The sequence below is a fragment of the Branchiostoma lanceolatum genome, chromosome 3, assembly GCF_035083965.1.
Source record: "Branchiostoma lanceolatum isolate klBraLanc5 chromosome 3, klBraLanc5.hap2, whole genome shotgun sequence".
Lineage (NCBI taxonomy): Eukaryota > Metazoa > Chordata > Leptocardii > Amphioxiformes > Branchiostomatidae > Branchiostoma > Branchiostoma lanceolatum.
Window position 1 is genome coordinate 18,709,815 of NC_089724.1, and position 21,550 is coordinate 18,731,364.

The window sequence follows — 21,550 nt, forward strand, 5'->3', positions numbered from 1 at the left end:
GCATCCCGCCTGGACTAATGTTATTATTATATAGATGGACCCTGGCGGTGGGTTTACTACACAAATAGTTCTGACATGCTGAAATTACGACCATAGTAGCCGCCAGCATTTAATTATGCACGGAAGGAAGCTGTCATGTTGTTTGCCACTCTCACCTGACTCGGCAACTCTATAAGACCCACCTTGCTGTGCCTCAAACACCCCATTCAGCCCTCGGCGTCTCGTGAGACAGCTAGGACGGCTGAGACTTCTCGGTGGAATCGTCTCGTGTCTAATAACACATACTGTTACGTTGCACTGACTCAATGATCTCAATCTGTGAATAGGAACTTAAAATTTTGGTGTTGGAGAAGTAGCTACACCGTGAGAAGAAGAGAAGGTTTATCTACGCGTCAAGAAGAGCAAGCCTGTCACTTGAGGTAGGTACAGTCCCCGTTTTGCTTGATTAGAACTCACCAGCAGGGTTCACGACGTCGACATTCTATTCTATGTACGATCGCTCTTCATGGGAGTGGAAAAGGTGTGACAACTTAGGATATCTTCTACTAAAGCAGCAACATGAGACTATGCTTTGTATCCTTAATGTTGTGGCATAACAGGTCTAGAATCCAATATATTGTGTTTAAGTTTGACAGCCTAAATTAGCGAGACTTTTTTGATACTCGTAATCTAGTTTTAAAATTCGGAAGAGTGATCCCCACTGACTACATGTTACGTTGTAAGGAGTGCCATTCACTTTAAACAGTTGTAGAGAGATCGTTCACCACGATGCAGTTCACCGCAAGGTTACCTTGGTGTATGTTTGGTAAAGGCTGTACCTCCGTAACCGGCCTGTGACAAAAATTGAACACCTTTTCAAGGCCCGTTGCATTTATTGAAAGGTGGCCTGGGATCGAACCTCTACTTTGTGTACATGACGAATGCAGTTCTTTCTAAGATATGCTACTTGCCTGACAAGATGCTTACAAAGATAATCTTACCAAATAGGCTATACATGTCTCACAAAGGAACAGCACCCGGGACAGGGCATTTGACGTTTCAAACTGACGACATATTGAACTTGTTTCATTGAAATAAACGTTTGTTTAACGTACATGAATGCCATGTTGCGTTACTGATGATGCAGTTTTACCTGATCATTGTTACATAGACCAAGGAGGTTTAATCAAGAGGAGGTTTAATCTTGATTAAACCTCCTTGCATAGACTGACAGTGTGATCAGGGAAGTTTTGTTTCCAACCGCCTCTCATAACTACGTTACCCCATGCTGTGTGTCAGGACCTCAAACGTGTTATACACAACAGGTGGTTAAACATACATAAAAGGTTACAAGAAACGTACAGGTGGCACAATGTCCAACAGCCAGTACCTAACGTATGTAATGTACCTGACGTATGTAACGTACCTAATGTATGTAACATACCTGACGTATGTAACGAATGTATTGCAACGTACAAACAAAGTAGGGGAATAAAGAACTCAACATAACCTAGTTGACAGTGGAATACTAGTATGTATACTACTGTTATTGTTTATTCTTAATCAAAACTCGGTGCATTAGATATGGAAAGTATGGCCGAAATTTTTTCTGCAATTTCAATGTCTTTATAAATTTAGCAAATAGCGGTTCAAAATGCTTTTACAGGAGCAAGACCCAGCGGAGTTTATTTTGTAGCCATAGCGATTTATCCATTCGCGTACTCGGATTTCTTTTCCCACGTTCCTACTGTACTGTACATGCTGGTTCTTGCCAAACTGAAAAAAGCTGATCCACTTCTTCATAAGCACCGATACCCGGGCGTCTGCAAGAGAGAACCGTTACTTCAAGTGCCACAAACTGCACACGAACAGGTAAGGACTTTGTGGGTTGACTTAGAGTCCACTACTTCTAGATTTCATGCCGTACAAAAGTCAACCGCTCTTTGTGTCCTACAAATTGGCGCCCCCCCCCCCCTCTCAGCTGTTCAGGTAAACTTTAGCAGCATAAATGGATTCTTCAGGGTGTAACATAATGACAACATTGTAAAAAGATAAACCTATCTCTACGTGCGTCACTGTTTCGCCTTAACCTGCCAGCTGTACGGTTAAACGTACCTTGCATTGTTAAGATGCAGTGATGCAACAGGGCATAAATTTGGACTACGCACAGTTTAACACTAATACGTGCTGTAAAGCCGTATTTGTGCATATAATTGTGGCTTCTTTTGTATGTCGCACTATCTGCCATCGTGACTTAAACAAAGGAGATCGTATTTTGTTAACATCTTTGTTTCGACAAGGTTTTGTTTCAGTGTGCCGGGGAAGAAACAACAACATTGCAGAGCCCAACCTAAACATCTTCCTAATCTCCCTATAGGTTTTGATATTCTTTTACGGACTAAGAGCAAACAGGACGTATTCCACAAATATCAGCTATATTCCAAAGGAATTGGTTTACAGACGCTTGTAACTAGTTGGTTCTGAAGATTTACTTTAGAACTGATTGATATTTCAACTGCACTCTATAACTTTACAATATTCTATTTACCGGTTGCGAAGGCCAACGTACACTTGGCTGAGACGTGTAAGGTCTAGAGTACAATACCCAATATGAGAAACGGATTCTTCTATTGGGTGTTGTACATTACTCATTAGTCGGTAGATAGTATCAACGTCACCGGTTATCATGAAGAAGGAACGTGGTGAATGCCAAGTGTGCAGGTCTTACCTACTCAACTCTGCCCAAACGGTGGTTCCCATACCTATCTATTTGTAACGCATTAACGCCGGATGATTAATGTCAATATGAGACGCCGACAAACGAAGGATAACACTAAAGCATCGACTGTGAAACATCAAGAAAAAGGCTCGCTCCAATAGTATGACATGTAAAATCGTTAGTGCATCCTGTCAAACTTTTATTTTGTGCCATCAGTTTGTTGGATCTGACAGAGATTTGAGCTTCCACAATTGTAAAGGAACAAAGAAATTTTATATAACGGGGACCATTTTTTCAAGTATGTTTTCCACATATATCACAGTGTCAAGTACCATCATCTTTAGACTGTTTAGCAAGCAGAGTTTAACACTTTTAGTACACATTAACTCATGATCAAAGACTTTTTAATAGGACAAATGTCTCAAGTTTTACAGCGTTATCCACAATAGACCGATCCCAAAGCCACGCCCCCTGTTCGATTTCGAACACCTCCGTCAAAAATGGGTTTGACGGACCAAACATGGCCGCCGCGGCTAGGTTGAAAATAATGCCACTGACTTCGGTTTAGCTTTTTTGGCACTGAAACCCTTTCAGAGCGGGCCAAATAAGAATGCTATGTCTACCTTGTTGAAGGCTGTATCCCCCGGGTAGAGTTGTTTAAGGAGGGGGTAGATGTAGTTGGGGTGAGAGCGCAATGTTTTCGGTCAATGTTAAAGCGGTATGCGCCGCATAACTTTCCCTTGTCGGTGGGCATCAGCGCCCAGTTTCTGACAAACAGCCGATGCACGTGTAAAAGAGGGTTCATATATCTGTGACAGGGGTCCCACTGTATTGACTGCATGCATAACAGCTTAACCAGTTTCACACACCACTAACGGAAGAGACGAAACTCTGCGCTTGCGGACTTTGTAGTAGTCAGCATGTGGTATAAGCTTCCTCTCATTGAGTGCCCGATCTATTTTCTTTTTAAATTCGTTTTTGTTCTAAGCATGCATTCAACCAATACAGTGAAAAACATGTCCCAGATATACGTACCCTGCTTTACACGTGCCATTTCTGCCCCGCCAACGCTGTTTTTGACGGAGGTGTTCTGAATAGAACAGGGGGTTCTATGGGTCTTCTATTCGTTCGATATGGTGTTCGACAGGATCGGTCTATTGGTTTTACAAACTCATTCTCCCTCAAGGACATTTCACTGGCACATTCTATTCGAGAAGAGATCGCGTTGTTGACAAATAGTATGCCAATTTACACTTGTGGCTACGTCACCTTTTACCTAAAAAAAAGTGGACAATGAAAGAGAAGGGGAATGAAAATGTTAAAACTATACCCCGGGCATAAAGCTACGTGTGATAACATGTTTGTAAGTCTACCTATGACAGAATACGTTGAGATTATACTAACAGTCTATCTGAATCCAATCTGAGTCGGATGTGTACTGTTTTAAGATTTCTATGATATAAATAGTACAGTTTCGTATACAAATGTGCCTGTGATGTAGAATAGGATGTAGAATGTACAAGAGTATTTTTTTCTGGGTTCGATTGAAAGAAAAAAAGCTGAAACAGTTCAAGAAATGAATTATAGTCCCCATCTATAGCAATGCGATGGCTGCATGTTGTAAGGAAACCTACTGGTTTACCTGACAGATGATCCTATTCAGGTGTATAAAAAGATACCTGGTTCATCTGCTTGTCCTGATGACCGGTCAGGTGTCCGGGTAAGGATATCATCACCATACTTCGGCATCAGTGGTGCGAAGCAAAGTGCTATTGATACACCCTCCCTAGTCCTGCAGGATACTTTGCTTGAGGGCTCTATTTGTCAGCGGCTGCGCTGATAGTTCTGCCACGCACGTCATTCACTGTACTTCTGCCATGCGTTATAGCTCTGTTGAGTTGTTCAATGTAAATAGGACATCAGCGCTTCAAAAATAACAATCCTTAATCAAACTTTTTGTGAACATTTCGAGGGGATGTTGCCACTCATACGGTGTTTTGTGAACACTGCGGTAATCATTCCACGTCGTTAAATTGTGGTTATTCCATTCTTAACGTTTCCCCCTGGGACCTTACAAACGTGCACACTACGTCACGGACTATGGCATGGTTCGTGGTCGATCAATGAGGACTTTTCTGACACTTCAGTGGAGGATGTCTCCGCATGTAACAGCCTATTGACACAGGTGTAGCGTAGATGTTAAATTCATTTGTCATTGCATTTCTTGTGATTTCATTAAACAAAAATAAAAAATAATTTTTTTTTGTTTCTTTCAACAAGCTTTCATCGTCGAATACTACTTCCTTCCTTCTGTTGACTAGAAGAAAAATATGAAAAATTGACAAACGTAAGATGACTTGTAATAGCCAATAGCTGCACTAAAACGGTGCCAGGAGAATAAAGTACGATCACAGAGAAACAGCCAATATGGATATTGCGAGACGTACAATTTTCGACAGTTTCTGACGGTGAAAAGTGAGTTAAAACTCTCACGTAATCTAAGGACACCAGTATAGTTGAACCCTGACAGTGGGTTTACTGCGTAAACAGATCTGACATGGTGAAATTACGACCACAGTAGCCGCCGGTATTTAATCATGCACGGTTGAAGGAAGCTGTCATGTTGTTTGCCACTCTCACCTGACTCGGCAACTCTATAAAACCCACCTTGTTATGCCCCAAATACTCCATTCAGTCCTCGCGGCGTCTCACGTGAGAGGGTGGCTGAGATTTAGCATGGGAACTCTCTCATAGCTACACCACAGTCTTCCACTCATGCTATTTCTCGGGCATCTTGCTTTAAGATTTGTTTAGGCAAAGAAGTAGTTACGTTTTGACAAGAAGAAGGTTGGTCTAAGACCGAGCGAGAACAGCTCTGTCATATGAGGTAGGTGCAGTTTCCCGTTCAGTGAACATTTTAGTCGTGGTCGTTTGTTTACATTTTCTCCTGATCGTAGCGAATGTATGCCAACGTCATATTTAACATGATTGGTGTTTAGTTTAAATCCTGCGGCATGATAGTTGTTATATATACGTTTTGACCAGATAACTCTAGTCTTATAACGGCGGTAACTTGAGGATTTTTCGTGACCCTTGGCCGATAGATTTTGGAGAGGTCACACGTTGAAGGACTTCAATAGTGTTGTAAGAGTGGGGCTCGCCCCAAACAAAGGTAGCGAGATCAAATTTCCCATGGCGCAGTTCAGCGCAAGGTTACCTAAAAGGTATGTTTGGTAAAGGTTGTCCCACCGGTGGCTGTGACGAGAATTATTTAAGGTTCGCTGGACCCGTGTAGGGGCGCTCTGGGCACAAAGCTTTTTTTGGACAATTAGAGGCTTTGGTAGTAATTGCACTTTCTTACCAAGAACTACTCTCCAAGCAGAGGTTGAAAGAGCAGATCGTCACCGTTTTATCATATGCCGTTTTTTTTCGCTAGCCCATTCATGAAATGATAAAACGGCATATATTATAAAACGTTGACGATCTCAACCTCTGCTTGGAGAGTAATCAAGAACAACAACAGCAGCAGCAGTCAGTATATAAGGTCCCCTTCGTTCGTTAAACGGGTAGAAACGTTTTATAGTTGACGCACCGAAAGGGATCTTGAATTTGCTACCGACAGAACACCGACAGGTACCGACGTTATTTTGGTCCGAATATCATTGGCAGCAATAAGTTTGCATAGATATCAGCCTTTCGTTGACATGGCATAGAAGGCATCTACCTATGGACGAATATTCTAATATTCTAAAGATCATTTTCGGTGGTAGATTTGCCAGACTAATAGCTGTATTTCTTTGTGGGACCATAGTGTTACCGACGACGAAGGGTGCTGGGACATGTAACGTCACCTTTCTAGTTCTTCAGATGAAATAATTTTGCTTCCTAGTCTGCTCTGCGATGTGTGTTTCGCCGTTTGTTTTGATATTTGATGCAGTTAGCCCACATTCTAGTTGGTGGAATTAAAAAAACCGACACCAGAGAACTGATTGCTGGCGAGATAGGCCCCCAGGGCACGTCCCATTGTTGTGTGTTTACCTGTCCGCTGTACGGTTAAACTTGCCCGGTACGCAGTGTTGACGAGCAGCGATGTGAGACAACATGCCTTGGTGTTGTCATGTTTTTCCCCGCAGAGTTGCCTGTGCATGTCATTATGCCAGTTTTGTTGTAAATACTCTCTCTGCAAGCGTGACTGGAACAAGGGAGATTCAAGTAGCTTGTTGTTGGCTGAGATTCCATAAGCTGTGCTCCGAGAAGCTTTGGGTCCAGTGTCATCTTTGAAATACAACTTAGCGGCCCAAGACATGTTTCCACCACCTGCTCCCACAAACCCATGAAGCCTAGAGTTAAGCTGACGTATTTCCAGAAGGTAACGTTACACTTTGTGGCAGTACTTTGTGGACCATAACAAAGGTTTGTGACATCTTAATTATCATAATATCCCTCCATATCCTGGGAGGCGCCAGCTTTAATGGATTAATGGTGCTTATGCCGAAGAGCACAACAAACGTAAAGCTAACGTTACCTGGGAACTTTAGCTGTTTTAGTGTCCAGTTTCCAACGACATGTGATCCGTTTTCTGCAGGAAATGAAGATAATTTTCTAAAAGGTTAGTCAAAACCAACATAAGAAGGGAATTCTTCCGCTGAACGCCGTACTTTAGACGGTATGTGTAGACGGCTGTTATAATTTACATGGCCACCAACACCTTTTTATGACGCCCTTATAAATATGTTGTGATCTTGTAGGAAAGGTTCGACGACCCGAATAGATGACTTGACGGTGTGAAATACATCATGGGATACTGGCCGTGGTAGGACAAAAATGTCTTTTGGTGACATATGCCAAATCGTAATGACCACCACATCTCGCTGGTGACCTAAATTGTAGTATCAGATATTGTAAGGGGATATTTAATGGTGTGGGTAGGTGGGGGGCGGGACATTTCCTTCAAGTATATGTTTTCACATATATCACTGTTTTAAGTGCCCTAACTTCTAGACTGTTGAGTAAGCACTATTTACAAGCCTTGGTTGGTAAGACAGGTTTGTTTACAGCGTCACAAATCTACTGTTGACTATAAAATGTTATACTAGATAACTTTACAGATAAAGCAATATGATGGAAATTGCCATTATCATTTTCCTTACATTAGAGTAGAGATCACGTTGGTTAACTTTGATAAATATGCTACCATTCGTAGTCAACATTTGGTCTTTAATAAACGCTCTATAAATCGTAAGTCAATTGCACTTAAGACCACTTCAACTTTCATCAACAACAAAAGGCAAACGTGATAAATACCGGAGGCTGAAAATCGTCACGCCACATTTGTATGACATGAGAACTACGTGACGTGAAGTTTGAGGTGTGGAATCTGATCTCTGATCTCGGTGGCTCATGTCCCTCACAGGAGTTCGTCAGCATAGCTGCTGATCTTGGAGATGAAGTGTCCTACGTTGTGGACATGAGGATCTTGGAAAGCACACAAGGACTTATGTTATATTACAAAAGGGTAGCGAGGGAACCCTATTACAGTGATCTAAAATCGTTAGAGTACACGGACTACATGCCGCTCTTCAAGATAGTGTCAATGACCTAGATACATTATGTCGAGTTTCAAATAAGTAGTGTCTGATTTCCGAAGACGGGCGAAATTCAACTATCTTGTTTTTTCACCATACGTAAACCTTCAGGCCATGCTAAAACGTGACTTTGGCATGTTCCTAATGTTCACATACAGATAAAAGATGCCGACTCGTCAGGAAAACGGCACAGCAGGAGGAGAAACGCCAAATGGCGTCAAAGTCGGCGGAAGTGGTGCTAACTTCGTTAACGGTTACCATGGCGAGAAGTCTGCCGAGAAGCCTGCCGATGACGCGGAGACGACTGTGTCCTGTGGACTGGGCAGCTGGAGACCCAACTGTATCCAGAAGTGCGCCAACGCCAAGATGTTTTGTTTCGTCCTGGCCTGGTTCATGTTCTTTGAGGTCAGTGTCATTTTGTCGTCTGCCTTTGCCTTATACTTCACGGCAACACGTAGCGAATTAAAAATCATGATGAAATACACAATTGCGTATGTTTGAAACCCTTTCATGGGAAGGATGTTGAATGATTTGCACATAAACTTCGGGGGAAATAACAGAAGAAGCATATGAAAACGCGCCATGCATCAATTCCAACTGGTTCATCTCCAAGAATTGCGACTGTCAAACATCATTTACATTTCATGCGGTTAAAACAATTCCTTTGCTCGTCGGTATGACTTTTTTGGCATAGGTAAAGTTTACGACCGGATAAGTGCATTTTTAGGTTCAACAACCAGGCTGCACAACAGTGGGTCAAAGTAGAGCCGACGTCATTGGCACGATTTCGTTTGGGGTCCATCGCGATTTGGCAGTTCGAAAACCGTCATAAGATGCCATACTTTGTATTGAAGATGTAGCCCATTGTTCCCCACTCCAGGGGCTGATGTACAGCGGGTTCTTCAAAGGCGCGATTACGTCCCTGGAGAAGCAGTTCCGCATGACAAGCTCTGTGAGTGGAACTCTCGCGACAGTTGCCGAGATCACGACCGTCGTCGTCGTCACCTTCGTGACGTACATCGGAGGTTTGCTCCTTCCTTACCGTTTCTGTATTGATGTGTTGAATCTATGATAACCTCCGTGATCCATTAAAGAATCAAGTTTTTTTTAAATGTCACAAGTAAGAGACAAGGGTAGAACATTGTGTAATGGGGTATATTGACTCAGCCAAAACGGGAGGTTCTATTCTTGAGTAGAAGCCCCTTGGGATGACTTACCTACCTTTCCACAGGGAAGTCTCACAGACCGATCATCGTTGGAGCTGGCTCCATCTTGCTCGGTCTCGGTTCGATCCTCATGGGCGTCACCCATTGGTGGGTGGAGATCTACGACTACGGAGGCGCCGGTCAAAACCTGACCACCAATCAGTGTACAGCCGGAAACGGAAGTGACTCTTGTGACCAAGGCGCGTCCACCGGCCTTCATCCCCTGTTTCCTGTCCTTGTGGTGGCGCAGATCATCATCGGACTCGGGAACACCCCCATGATGACACTTGGCATCGCCTACCTGGATGATCATGTGAAGAAGGCAGACTCATCCCTTTACCTCGGTAATGCTAAGCCTTAGATTTCCTCTGGTTGTTTAGAGTAAAGCTGAAAGGAGTTCTTGAAAACGCGCAACTACATGGCAAAGCATTGTGATTCCTTCAAGTCCAGAAGTCCAGTATCTACACATCATATCTAAACGCCGCACTTGACAAGCTCTGTGAAATGACAATGCATCGTCACAAGGCACTGTGGCAGTGGATAGATGTTTTGAAAAGCAAGCAAGAAAGGAACGAGTTAAGTAGTGTGCACGTGAGGCCAATTGAGCAACGTAAATAATAACCAAGCTACAATGTCAATGAAATCTTCCATATCAGTGGGAATTGAAATTTGCACACAAATCATGAATCAACATTTACTAAACGTTTTTGCTCCAACGGCGTTCTTTGTATGGTGAGCCGAATATAAGTTGGAACTTTACTCATCTCGTTCCGTATCTGTTTACCAGCTTCTTGCTGGTTGATGCTGGTGTTAGCCCCCGCTGTGGGATTCCTCCTGTCCGCTATCACCCTGACCTGGTGGGTCGACTTGGACCGTGTTGACGTCTCAACCGTCGCTATTTCACCTCTGTAAGTGAATTCAACTATATAAGATGTTGCTAACTAGAAGGCAAAATCTTTTTTTTTTACTTCGGTTTTTGACAGACAAGGACGACGTGGCACTGCACTCAAGTTTTTATAGCTTATATTAACAGTGCCACGTACAGATAACAACGTACCCATTTTTATTTTTATACACCTGGGCGAAGTGAGGAAAGTCGTGTAAAGTGCCTTTCCCAAGGGCACAGCATTCTGGTCAGGGGGATTCGAACTCGGGACCTCTTGGTTCTGAGTCGAACACCGGCTGCCACACGACCCCAAATCTTTCAAACTGCAACTTCTACTTAAGTAGAAGTTATCGGACAAATGTCTGTTAACGAACCCTTTGAAAACCTGATAGCAAATATCCTTGGTGTATTTCAGAAATTAGATGTATACTGTGTATACGGTGTATTATGTATACTAGAACACCTGCTTTGAATGCTGAATGAGACGTTTGACTATACGAAAAGACGGTCTAAAGAGGTTTTCTATTTACTGAAGTTCAATGTGATTAATTTTCTATATTTGTCAGCCATACAGGATAGGAATTTTATTCTGGTAATTCTGAGTTTTTGAAGAGGTATTGTTTACAATAACGTTACCTTGTATTGTATCTCCCAGAGACCCGCGGTGGCTGGGTGCATGGTGGCTGGGGTTCTTGTTCTCTGGTGGACTACTCGTCATGATGGGAGTACCGTTCTTCTGCTTCCCGAGGGTAAGAAATGTACATTTTAAGACGAGAGCAAGAACCTTTCAAGAAAGCCATTCACTTCCCCCGTTGTCATTATTCTATACTGTCCCTCTATTGGCTTGTAAGTTTGACAAATTCAGGAATCTTCCTTTCTGTCTTTCTGTGCTCTTCTTTTGTTGTTTCTATATGTGTATTGTTTCCCAATTCATGACATTCTCCCAAGCACTATAAACAAGTCGCTTAACAATCTAATCTCGTAGCTCATGCATGAAATATTTTAGGGGCGTAATTTCTCCAACTTTTATCACATTTCTTCTCGATCTTCTAGGCTCTTAAAAAGCCAGACGATGACTGGGAGGATATTGTACCGGACTCACCGAAGATGGTGGACACCGGCAAAGAAGGCCCGAAAGATGTAGTGGTCGGTAAGTTAACTGAACGGGAACACATGCCAAAGACTTGCGCTACCTCGATAACCGACTTTTTAGTCATTTGGTATTCGTTGTGTCCATTTGGTGCTCGTACTAATCGTTCATGGCGTTTTGTCCTTCCATTCGCTTGCAGGCACCACTGACCATCAACTGTGCTATAAGATATCTCTTTGGGATCATCCCCATGTTCCTAAGGAATCACAGTAACGGTACATTGTTTGCAGGGATGTTCCGTGCCCTGAAGAGGATCCTGACCAACACCATCTACATGGGCATCACCTTCATGCAGGTGTCGGCGCTGAGCGTGACCTACGCCTTCGGTGTCTTCATGCCGAAGTTCCTGGAGTCTCACTTCCAGCTCGCCGCTTCGGACGCCAACAGTCTGATAGGTGAGCCGCAGAATCAGTGTCATCTGCAGTAATTTCTTAAATCTAATGTGATTTCTACTGTCACCAAATACTAGGCAACAACAAGAGTAGTGTTTGAAAGATTCATGGCGACTTTTAAGACTAAACGAGGTGTTGCATGTCATATCGTCGTATTTCATATAGTTCGGTTGTTGCTATAGTATGGGACGTCTCCAATATTGGTACGTGTAGTTGTATAGAGGTAGAAGATTCGCACATTTTCGAATAGTTTTATTTTGTTCAGTGCTGCCAAAATAATGCCATATTTGCCATAAATTCATACTTCGTCCCTAAGGCGTCGCCAAACCAAATCAAAGCTTGATGGGAGGTAGTGCACATTTTTGGCTTTTCGGATTTGTTAACGAAACGCAGTTGTTATCGTCGAGAGCTGAAGCCGTCTTGTATACTGTACAATACAGGGCAATGTTATGCTTACGTACTATTAACTCCCCTCTAAAACAATATTTCTAGGCCTTGCTACTATCCCAGGAGCGGCTGTAGGTCTTTTCTTCGGAGGCTTCATAACAAAGAAGTTCAAATGGAAATCGATCCGCTGTATCAACTTCTGCGCGCTCACCAACGTGGTGGTGGTCATCATGTACGGGGGGCTGTGGGCCTTCACCTGCGACAACCCCTTCATCCCGGGACTCACCCTGCCGTACCGGAGGTAAGTTCTCTCGTGTCCAAGTACTGTAAATGCATTTAAGTTCGCGTGGCTTTTATTTCGCGCGAAGGCAAAAATGGAGTGTTCGCGGTTTTAAGTTCGCGGCAGCGCTATAGTCACATACTGCTACAGTATTGGACACAAATGTTTGCGGTGGCTTAAAGTTCGCGGTGAAACGGTTGCCGCGAAAACCGCGAACATAAAACCACCGCGAACATTTCTGCATTTAGTAGTTGCGGGAACTGAGAGGTGATTGTTACGTCTTTTATGGCATTTGTGAAACGTTCGAGGTAGCTATCTGTAAATGTAACAATCTCCTTAATATGCTGTTTAGGAATGTCCGTTTGGTCTTTATAAATGAAAACATAATGCGACGTGTTTTAAAACCCCTTTCTTATAATCTAACTTGTCTTGTTAAGAAGTATGAATTTTCAAGTTGTTAGACACACAATCATTTTGCATCGATGCTAATAAAAAGAGAGTAAGTAACAGAATTCACCCTTGACATGCGTCTCCAGTGAGAACGCCACGAACGGGATAAACCTCCAGGCGCAGTGTAACACCGCCTGCAGCTGCTCTGCCGAGCGGTTTGATCCGGTGTGCGGGACCGACTGGATGACGTACTACTCCCCCTGCCATGCGGGATGCGCCGGTACTACATACACCGGGCCCTTAGCAACGGTAAGCCACTTTCAACATCACGTCTCCAAGCTTGTAACCTTACAAACTAATTATCTCTTAAAACGTCTTCCGGTTTAAAGGATGACATGTACCTAGTAAATCATTGTGACATGACATATACATACTTTGGCTTGCCATGTTGGCTTGATTTCAGCGAAATAGGAATCAAGGCATCATTTTTGTAATTTCTAAGCCTTTGCACACACCGTTCCTGTTCTTTCACAATTGCATCTTAGCTATATTAGACCAGCGTTTTATTTTGATTGTGAAAATCTCTTTAGTGCAATTCAAGCCTCCGTATTTCTCTAATTCAGACAGAATATCCTATCGGGCATGACCAAAGTTAGATTCTCCCGACTCTCCCTCCTCAGAACTACACAGACTGCAGCTGTGTCGTGGCCCCCACGTTCAGCGCAACCCCCGGGAAGTGCTTCACCGCGTGTTCAGCAAAGGCGCAGGGTTTCGTCGCCCTCATGTTCTTCATGGCGTTCCTGGCAGCGGCTGGACAGGCACCGGCGTTTATGGTCTTGCTCAGGTAAGACATTATCGCTGGACCTATCGCGCAACAAACAAGACAACATTACTCTCCAAGCAGAGGAATGGGCCCGGCATACATGTGGGTTGGTGACATAAAGAAAACGGGACAACATAGAAAGCCTAACAAAAACGCCTAAAAACACGACAAAAACCCATTCCTCTGCTTTGAGAGTAAGACAACATGGCCTCACCCATCTTTGGGTATTCTACAACTATTAGCATTGAAGTGATGCTATTTCATACGCAGCAAAAATATTAGCGATGGCACACAGATTCAAACAAAATACAGCAACATTCTGAAGTTGATATGCTAATACATGTAGATTTCATTGGAATAAAAAAAAATGTTCTTCTCTTTTTTTTCACCAATAGATCAGTGTCAGAGGCGGACAAGTCGTTCGCGCTGGGCCTCAACTACATGGCTCAGAGACTGTTTGGTAAGTCATATTCTTCAGTTGGTACTTGCCATTTGAATGGATTGTTTCCCCAGTTCGGAAAGGTGACAGTTCCTACACTTGATTGAGATGTTAAAGAGAATTGATGACATGTGTCTCAAGGAAAGGTTCGTTGGATAATAGAAGGTATATTTTGTTCCCACAACAGCGAGCATTCCTTCTCCCATCTACTTCGGGGCGGCCATCGACGGAGCCTGCCTCCTGTGGCAGACGACTTGCGGTCAGCGCGGCAACTGTTGGCTTTACGACAACACCCGTTTCCGGCAGTCCTACCTCGGTCTGGCCACTGCCCTGCAGCTCCTGTCGATCGTGTTCCTGGTGGTGGCCTGGCTCGCCGTCTACCGCAGGAAACGGAACCAGGTAAAGCGAGATGAGGAAGATCTCACTCCGGATGAAAGCCCGACTAAACGCCCGAATGGCAGTGTGGAAGACCTTGGCAAAACTAACCCAGCCTTCGATGATGTGGAGGACTCATATCTCTAAATGTTTCTTGACTTCTAGACTCTACTGAGCTGACTAGTACTAACGTTGTCTGTCTAATGATGTAAACTTAATAGGGTGTTTGTACTCAGGTGACTTGGTGAACACGGCTGCTGCTGAACTATACGGTATCTATACGAAAAAAATTCTGAACAGTTGATTTCACTTTACTTCAACATGCCTCCTTTTTTTGCCTTTGCCATCATAAAGCACTAGACCATGAAAATCCATGTCGTAGAATCATCATTGTCTGTGCCGTCAAAACAAACCGTCGCTTTTTGAACTTCACAAGCTGTGACGTCACTTGGAAAACCCTATTAGGGGAAGGTCAATGTGGTATTTTCATAGACATCTCATAACAAACTGTTAAATGTTTTTAGATAACTTTGTACTGGTTCTTCTGTTCTGGAATGTAATCAAACTTTGTAGCTCTTTGTAGTATTATTGTGGTAGCTTCCATTAGATGGTTCATAGCTTTAATATCCGCACTGCACCGTGTGCTATTTCACTATATGTGTGTACTTATACCAGTATCTTTTAAGTCATAACTAAGGGAGTAAGGAAAATATAAACATCACTGCCACGTTAAGATCTGTGTGAAGGATTTTTGCCCACTCTGACTTCCTTCGCGATATAATGCTGCTTCACCTAGTAATAAGTTGAAATCTAGGAAAAGCCGCTTTACGTACATGTATGATATTGGAATACACGTACCTTCCAAACTGAGAATGAAACTGTACCAACTACCCCTACAAGAAGAATGGGCAGGAATCATATATAGCAGCGTATAGCGGATGTTACTATTTTCCTTCTATCATTTGGAGACTTTTGTTAGCAGAATGCACAGACTTATATCATTCCATCTATCACTTCAATTTTAGTATAACTTTATGTACGGCCTTTTATCAGTACAGTCCATATATGTACAAGTAACTGATGAGGAAATCAGTTTTAGTAGAATAGGTTATAGCTTTCGCTTCATAAATCTATCACAGATAGCGAAACTAATGGATGAAGTATTTAATTCTAATAGTGTTAAATGACATGTATATGTACTATCCAAGATCGAAGAGTAGGAGTCATACGTTGGGATGTTATTATGTAATTGTTATTGCTTGCGCATGTTTCCATGCTATGAAAATCCAGATCATTTTCAGATTACCAAGGGGGTTAAAGAGCTGTCCGGTACGCCTAAGATTGTGGTGTGTGTTCGTTCGAGCCGTATCTACCCTACCAAACCTTTTGATACAGGATGCTAAAGAAGATGGGGAAAATGGCGAAGAGTCCCGTCAAACGAAAGACAGGAGACCGATGTGGCCTCTAAGCCTGTTCCAGAGGCCCATAACCCGCCGGTACAGCGAGGAAAGAATCGGACCCTTCGCGCTGTACGACCCCAGAAGCCTGACATACTCCACGGAGACAATAAACGAGGGCTACACCAGCAATGCGATGGTAAATCCAGCATTCGTCATAGAATCAGCCACGTAAATCAACGCTTGTCAGGACACTTCTGTTAGAAGAGCCCCCATGGGATACAAGTTGAAAACAAGTGATTCGCCACACAGAAGATGGTCCGTTTCATAAAAAGAATGTGCATGCTATTTGGTAACACGTGCACCTACCCATCAAACTTTCCTGTAGGAGTCCTCTCTTGTTGATCTAATGTAAGTACAATAACAGTTTTAGACTCGATGCAAATAATCAATTATTTCAAAAGAGACATAAAAATGAAATCCCACCCACTCCGTTAAGCCAAAAACATCAGTGATGATTCATTGTCATACCGTGTCAGTCACTGATTTGTTTTTCAGTTCGCACTGCTTGTAAAATCGTGCACAGGATTTGCATACTGTTTTTATGTTATCAAAGATACTATATATTAAATGTTGAGTGATGATTATGTTGTACATATGATTAGTTAATTAACTACTACACAGAAAAGTAAAGTTATTTTTGGGCTTGCCTAGTCTAATTGTGAATTGACGTCTATGGATTGTGATATCTGTTGTTAAAATGTATCAACGTTTCTGGAAACAACATTCTTGTTCATAAATGTTGGTGAATAAGGTATACTAAGTGTGTTTAGTATGCTCTTGGTTATTTTGTATGCCTCTTTTTTAACCAAGAAACCGTGTCATCATTCATCGCATACACAATATAAAACATGTAATGTCACAGATATGACTGAATATTTGTATGTTCAGCACGATAAAAGCGGCATAGCCACTAAATGCTAAACATGTCTCGTTTATACATACCATCTATGCTGGTTCTCTGTTGTATTGTGGCGTATTCTTTAGAAGTATGTTCGTATCAAATCGATATACTACGGTACCTGTGTTTTGTGATTCGTATCTTAAAAGAGATAAATGACAAGACACATGTACATATATATCTAGTCATTGATTGTTTTCCAACAAGGATGCAAAACATATCCCTATATTAGTCAAACAGTGAAGCATATGTTACCTTACATGTCAATATCATAGATAGACAAAGATGTCGATATTACTTAAAAAGTTTATTTCAGATGTTCCTATATCATCTGTGGGTGTAGCGATTAATTTGATTCCAAACTGTCTCCCTTCTAAGATATCTGTTACAAAACAACATTTTGTCAACTGTTTTTTACCTAATTAAAATGCATGTGATATGCATTCTGTTTCATCGTATTGTAGACTACCAAAACAGGCAACAACATCTCAAAACAGCGTTCTAGAACTGCAAACATGACTTTTGGCTCCCTGCTTTGGCTATGTTGTGCGTGTATTGTTAATCATTTACAATTACTTTCTGTCAGGATACTAGTACTGCATTGTCATATCATCCTGGGATGTGTTAGCATTAAAAGCTTAAAGTTAAACGATTTTTTTTCCTTTTTGCTGTTGTTGTCAATAACAATCGTAGGGACAGTAAAAACAACCTTGTAGTATTCAAACACTTCTTGGAAAACATGTTGCGCATCATGCCATCAACTACATCTCAAGCTCTTCTTCGTCCTTTGCTGCCCTAAACGTCCCCTTCTCCCCATTTTAGTATTCTCCATCTGACTCGGAACTCTCAGCTCAGCGGCGCGCCCCATGATCAGACTCGCGGCGGTTGTCGTCCCATACCGGCCGGAACGTCCGTCCCAAACGCTTGGCCTTGGACACCGCGATGTTAGCTTTGCGCTGACGGTGGAAGAAGATTACATTCATTTGACGTAACGTTACATCACTAACATTGGTCTTCGTATGACACACACTGAACGATATGTGCAGTTGTTAATGTCTCTGTAGCTGTATGCTCATTCCGGTTCCTCTAGATATAACGTACCACAGTTAAAGTTTACTGATACACTGGAAGACAATAATACGTTTCAGTACACACCCTTCGGTATTGAGCGGCAATTTCCTGACTCGTCATGAAGACCTTCTTGCCAATTCGTTCCCTCTTGGCCCTCCGCTTCACAAAGTAGTTAGCCACTGCTCTCCTCTTCTTGCCATCGCGTGTAGCGAAGACGTCCGTGTCGTTAACGTACGTGATGGCGAAGGGCGTCCCAGACGGCGTCTTGGCCGTGATCCTGGCCTCCTTCTTAGCCAGTTTGTTGGATCCTTCAGCGAGAATCACCTGAAAAAAGGCGAGGAATGAACGACTTTTTATTCCCAAATTACCTTTTCTAGCCTTCGTTCTTGTCCATTCGCCCATTCCATCCCCTTATTCATGTCCTACTACCTACATCTCTTGAGTTACGGATATTTCACAACTTAAGTTTTTTCTAGATCTTGTCACATCAGAACCTCTGTGGCAAATTTGAAGATAACTAGAAAGGCAACATTTGCGAGCAAATACAGCATGTTTAGCCATACTCCTCGCCATGCAAAAAATGGACTCTCCCCAAATAACAATGGACCATTCTAAAATATAAAATACTTGCACTAAAAAAATGAATCACCCCAGTCCAAAACTGAGTCTTCCAGTAGCACCTCAACACAATATGGACCAGTCCACAACCATATCCACTAATTGATTAACACTTCTGCTAAAGAATGGACTTTTTCATAATCATTCCAGCTCAAAATTGAAAGAAATAATTAAAGAATCCTCCCCTTGCAAGAATGGGATATTCCGTGCCATTTCCATGTAAACCAGTCGAAAAATATCCGCTGAAAATTACACTCTTGCGCATAATCAACCCAGTTCAAAATTGAATTAAAAAAGATCAGCCCCAGGGAAGAATGAAGTTTTCCATAGTATACATATGAAGATTTGACAGGAGACGAAGGAAATGACCAAAAACAACATATTTGGGTCAATTCAAAGTCACCGAGAGGGTTTTAATATAATATTTGTAATATGTTTGAACTATTTTGATTAAAAGAATGTCTAAGTCACAACAGTTCTAAAGTGTTCAAACAATTAGAATTGAAACTTATAACATGTTTGAACTCATTTCACATACGTTGGAAACATTTCGAACGTAACTACACAAAAATCTCTTTATTTAGAACAGTTTCAAACCATCTATCCAAATGTTTCAATGTTCGAACAATTTGTAACAAAAGATTTTCACAATTGCCCTCATAAACGAAGGTGCTAAGTCCTCCTGTGTGTTTCTGCCTATTTTCGGTGGCCGCGCTAGACCACCAGCGGATTTGTTTTGACGGAGCGTCACCCGCGCGCGACGATGTACACTGTTCGGCACCGCTAATATCCGGCATTTTCCCGCTCCAAAACACTCCACAAGACCCACGTTTTTAGTGTTTTGCCTCTTGTGCAACACGATTCGATTTGCATTACTAACGGGACGAAAATGATAGAAAAAATTCACCCCGTCCCGGCGTCCGTCCCAAAAACATGAACGACATGAAAATATATTTTCTTACAGATTCAATCACAAAAATCAACAGCATGGGATTCCAAATTTTCGCAACGGCCGACCATTTATCATGGTTGAACTTCCTTCCAAGGCGTGCGATAGATAAACATTCCCGGCACATAATAGTCACTAGTACCAGACTAACGCAAGCTCATGATGATAATAGGGAGAAAGTTTGTCAGTGAAGTTTGGCCACCAGAGGGTACATTCATTTAACGTTACAAGCTAGCGCAAAGGGGCGAATCATTGACCTTACCGGGGACTGACTCTACTGGCCTAATCATTCCTTTTTTGCCGAATTCTACGATCCATACGCCCGTACGTAGGACATGTAGGAAGGCACCGCCTACCACCCGCCTTTGATCATGTATGAAGTCGGCGGCAGAGAGAGATCATCAATCAATTTTGACAGGAGTGTCGCGCCAGTCTGAGGAGAAACGATCTCCCGTGTTGTGTTGAAGAATTTGGAGTTTGAAAATATCTGGAATAACTAATGCTAGAATAAACATTCACAAAATCATTGATTTAACTTGTTTTCTGTTATAAAATTTCCTAAACTGCAATTTAACCACTGAGTTTAAGGGAACATGGTGTTTTCCCGATAATCACGTTAAATGTTTATGTCCGGTCTTTCCTCCTCGTAAGCAAACTTCAAGCTTGGCCAGGTGCAAGGCACTCGGGGTCAATGACCTGTAGGTCATATGTAGTATTGAAAGTGACAGAAGTGGCAAATATTGTCAAGAAAGCCCAAAATAAATCGTTTTGAATATATGTATGCCAAAAATGGGAATGTAGTCCTTTAAATATTTGTTCAAGCCACATATACAGCAAATTTCAGGTCATTCGGTTGAAATACAAGGGCGCAGGAGGCCAAGATAGCCTAAAAACCTCAATAAAATCACTTTCAAGGTCAATATCAAAAAAAGGAAAAGAACGTACATTGGTTTTTGCCTACATTACCTCTGTACCAAATTTCAGGTCATTTGGTCAAAAAATGACAGAGATGAATCGATTTGAAGATTTGACAGGAGAAGAAACATGAGAGAAAACAATATGTTGAGCCATACTTATGGCTAAACATAATTAAGGATGCCCTTACCCGACTCCAGATGTCCGCGTTACTGAGTTCTCTCCTCAGGTGAGTCGGCGACCTTGCAGACGGCACCGGGTGCCTGAATCGCCACTCCGGCATCATCATGCTGTCTTCCAGCTTCAGTCTGGCCGGACGGCACGGACGTGCATTCAGCTTGGGCAGACGGGTGGGCTTGTCGGACGGCACGCGGAAGGCTCCGGGACATTTGACCGGCAACTCAGTGATCAACACTTGTGATGTCTTGTTGTGTCTTGGTTCAGACATTGTGGCGTTAGGGGCTTTAACACTGCAGACGTCTGGAATAAACCATTTCGTGCATACAGTAACTGGGTGATGGAGAACCAAAGACAAGGGTGGAATCAATGGATGCTGCATTATAGGAGTTAACAGAGGGATTTGTATTATTCCTCAACGAAATCTAGTAGAGCTTCGCTACAATATCGTGTATTTATGTGAATATTTGTCTGCGATAGTAAGCGAGGAAATGAGGTTAGCTACAACATTGAGTGGAAAGTAGTACAATATGTGTTAACACTATACTGTTATGGAAGCCGTGTCACTAACCTGTAGGGTCCCCCCTATCAAGCATCGCCATCTCTTCTGGCTCGTCTGGCACATTCTTTACGTCTCCTACAGGCTCTTCGGCTGGTGAAACCTTCGCGGATTTCACTGAGCAACAGCTCAGCATCCTCAATTTCGTATTCCTGAAGTATGTTCCATGGTTCTGTGTGCTACCTCGGTTTCCTAACGTCTGTACTGTCCGGAATAAGTACACGCCGCGCGTGTTTCCGTATATATTGTGATGATTTTCCCTGTTATTTTGCTGCAGGAACATGACCACCGTG

At 42.6% G+C, this 21,550-nt stretch overlaps 2 protein-coding genes across 6 annotated transcripts; one reads left to right on the top strand and one right to left on the bottom strand.

The window, feature by feature from the left end:
- The first annotated feature begins 51 nt into the window (after positions 1-51).
- On the top strand, positions 52-17,620 carry LOC136430812 (solute carrier organic anion transporter family member 2A1-like). 5 transcript variants are annotated; one of them, XM_066421790.1, is made up of 14 exons: positions 52-419; positions 8,442-8,688; positions 9,164-9,308; positions 9,515-9,832; positions 10,276-10,396; positions 11,030-11,123; positions 11,428-11,524; positions 11,755-11,919; positions 12,409-12,604; positions 13,120-13,282; positions 13,654-13,817; positions 14,192-14,256; positions 14,423-14,634; positions 16,006-17,620. In XM_066421790.1, the coding sequence occupies exons 2-14, from the start codon at positions 8,449-8,451 to the stop codon at positions 16,240-16,242; spliced, it is 2,217 nt and encodes a 738-aa protein (XP_066277887.1). In that variant the 5' UTR covers positions 52-419; positions 8,442-8,448; the 3' UTR covers positions 16,243-17,620. The 5 variants fall into 5 exon arrangements, with proteins under 5 accessions (XP_066277887.1, XP_066277885.1, XP_066277889.1 ...); XM_066421788.1 differs by lacking the exon at positions 52-419 and adding an exon at positions 5,342-5,585; XM_066421792.1 differs by lacking the exon at positions 52-419 and adding an exon at positions 5,900-5,922.
- On the bottom strand, positions 17,143-21,384 carry LOC136430815 (uncharacterized). The gene is made up of 3 exons (XM_066421796.1): positions 20,712-21,384; positions 18,124-18,363; positions 17,143-17,924 (listed from the first exon to the last, which is right to left on the bottom strand). The coding sequence occupies exons 1-3, from the start codon at positions 21,078-21,080 to the stop codon at positions 17,820-17,822; spliced, it is 714 nt and encodes a 237-aa protein (XP_066277893.1). The 5' UTR covers positions 21,081-21,384; the 3' UTR covers positions 17,143-17,819.
- Between the last annotated feature and the right edge of the window lie 166 nt (positions 21,385-21,550).

Coding starts and splice junctions, on each gene's coding strand:
- LOC136430812 (XM_066421790.1), top strand. CDS start 8,449: ATGCCGACTCGTCAGGAAAACGGCACAGCAGGAGGAGAAACGCCAAAT. Junction 8,689..9,163: donor CCTGGTTCATGTTCTTTGAG/GTCAGTGTCATT, acceptor TCCCCACTCCAG/GGGCTGATGTACAGCGGGTT. Junction 13,283..13,653: donor ACACCGGGCCCTTAGCAACG/GTAAGCCACTTT, acceptor CTCCCTCCTCAG/AACTACACAGACTGCAGCTG.
- LOC136430815 (XM_066421796.1), bottom strand. CDS start 21,080: ATGCAGCATCCATTGATTCCACCCTTGTCTTTGGTTCTCCATCACCCA. Junction 18,364..20,711: donor ACGCGGACATCTGGAGTCGG/GTAAGGGCATCC, acceptor GCCTTTTTTCAG/GTGATTCTCGCTGAAGGATC. Junction 17,925..18,123: donor TTGCCGCTCAATACCGAAGG/GTGTGTACTGAA, acceptor TTCCACCGTCAG/CGCAAAGCTAACATCGCGGT.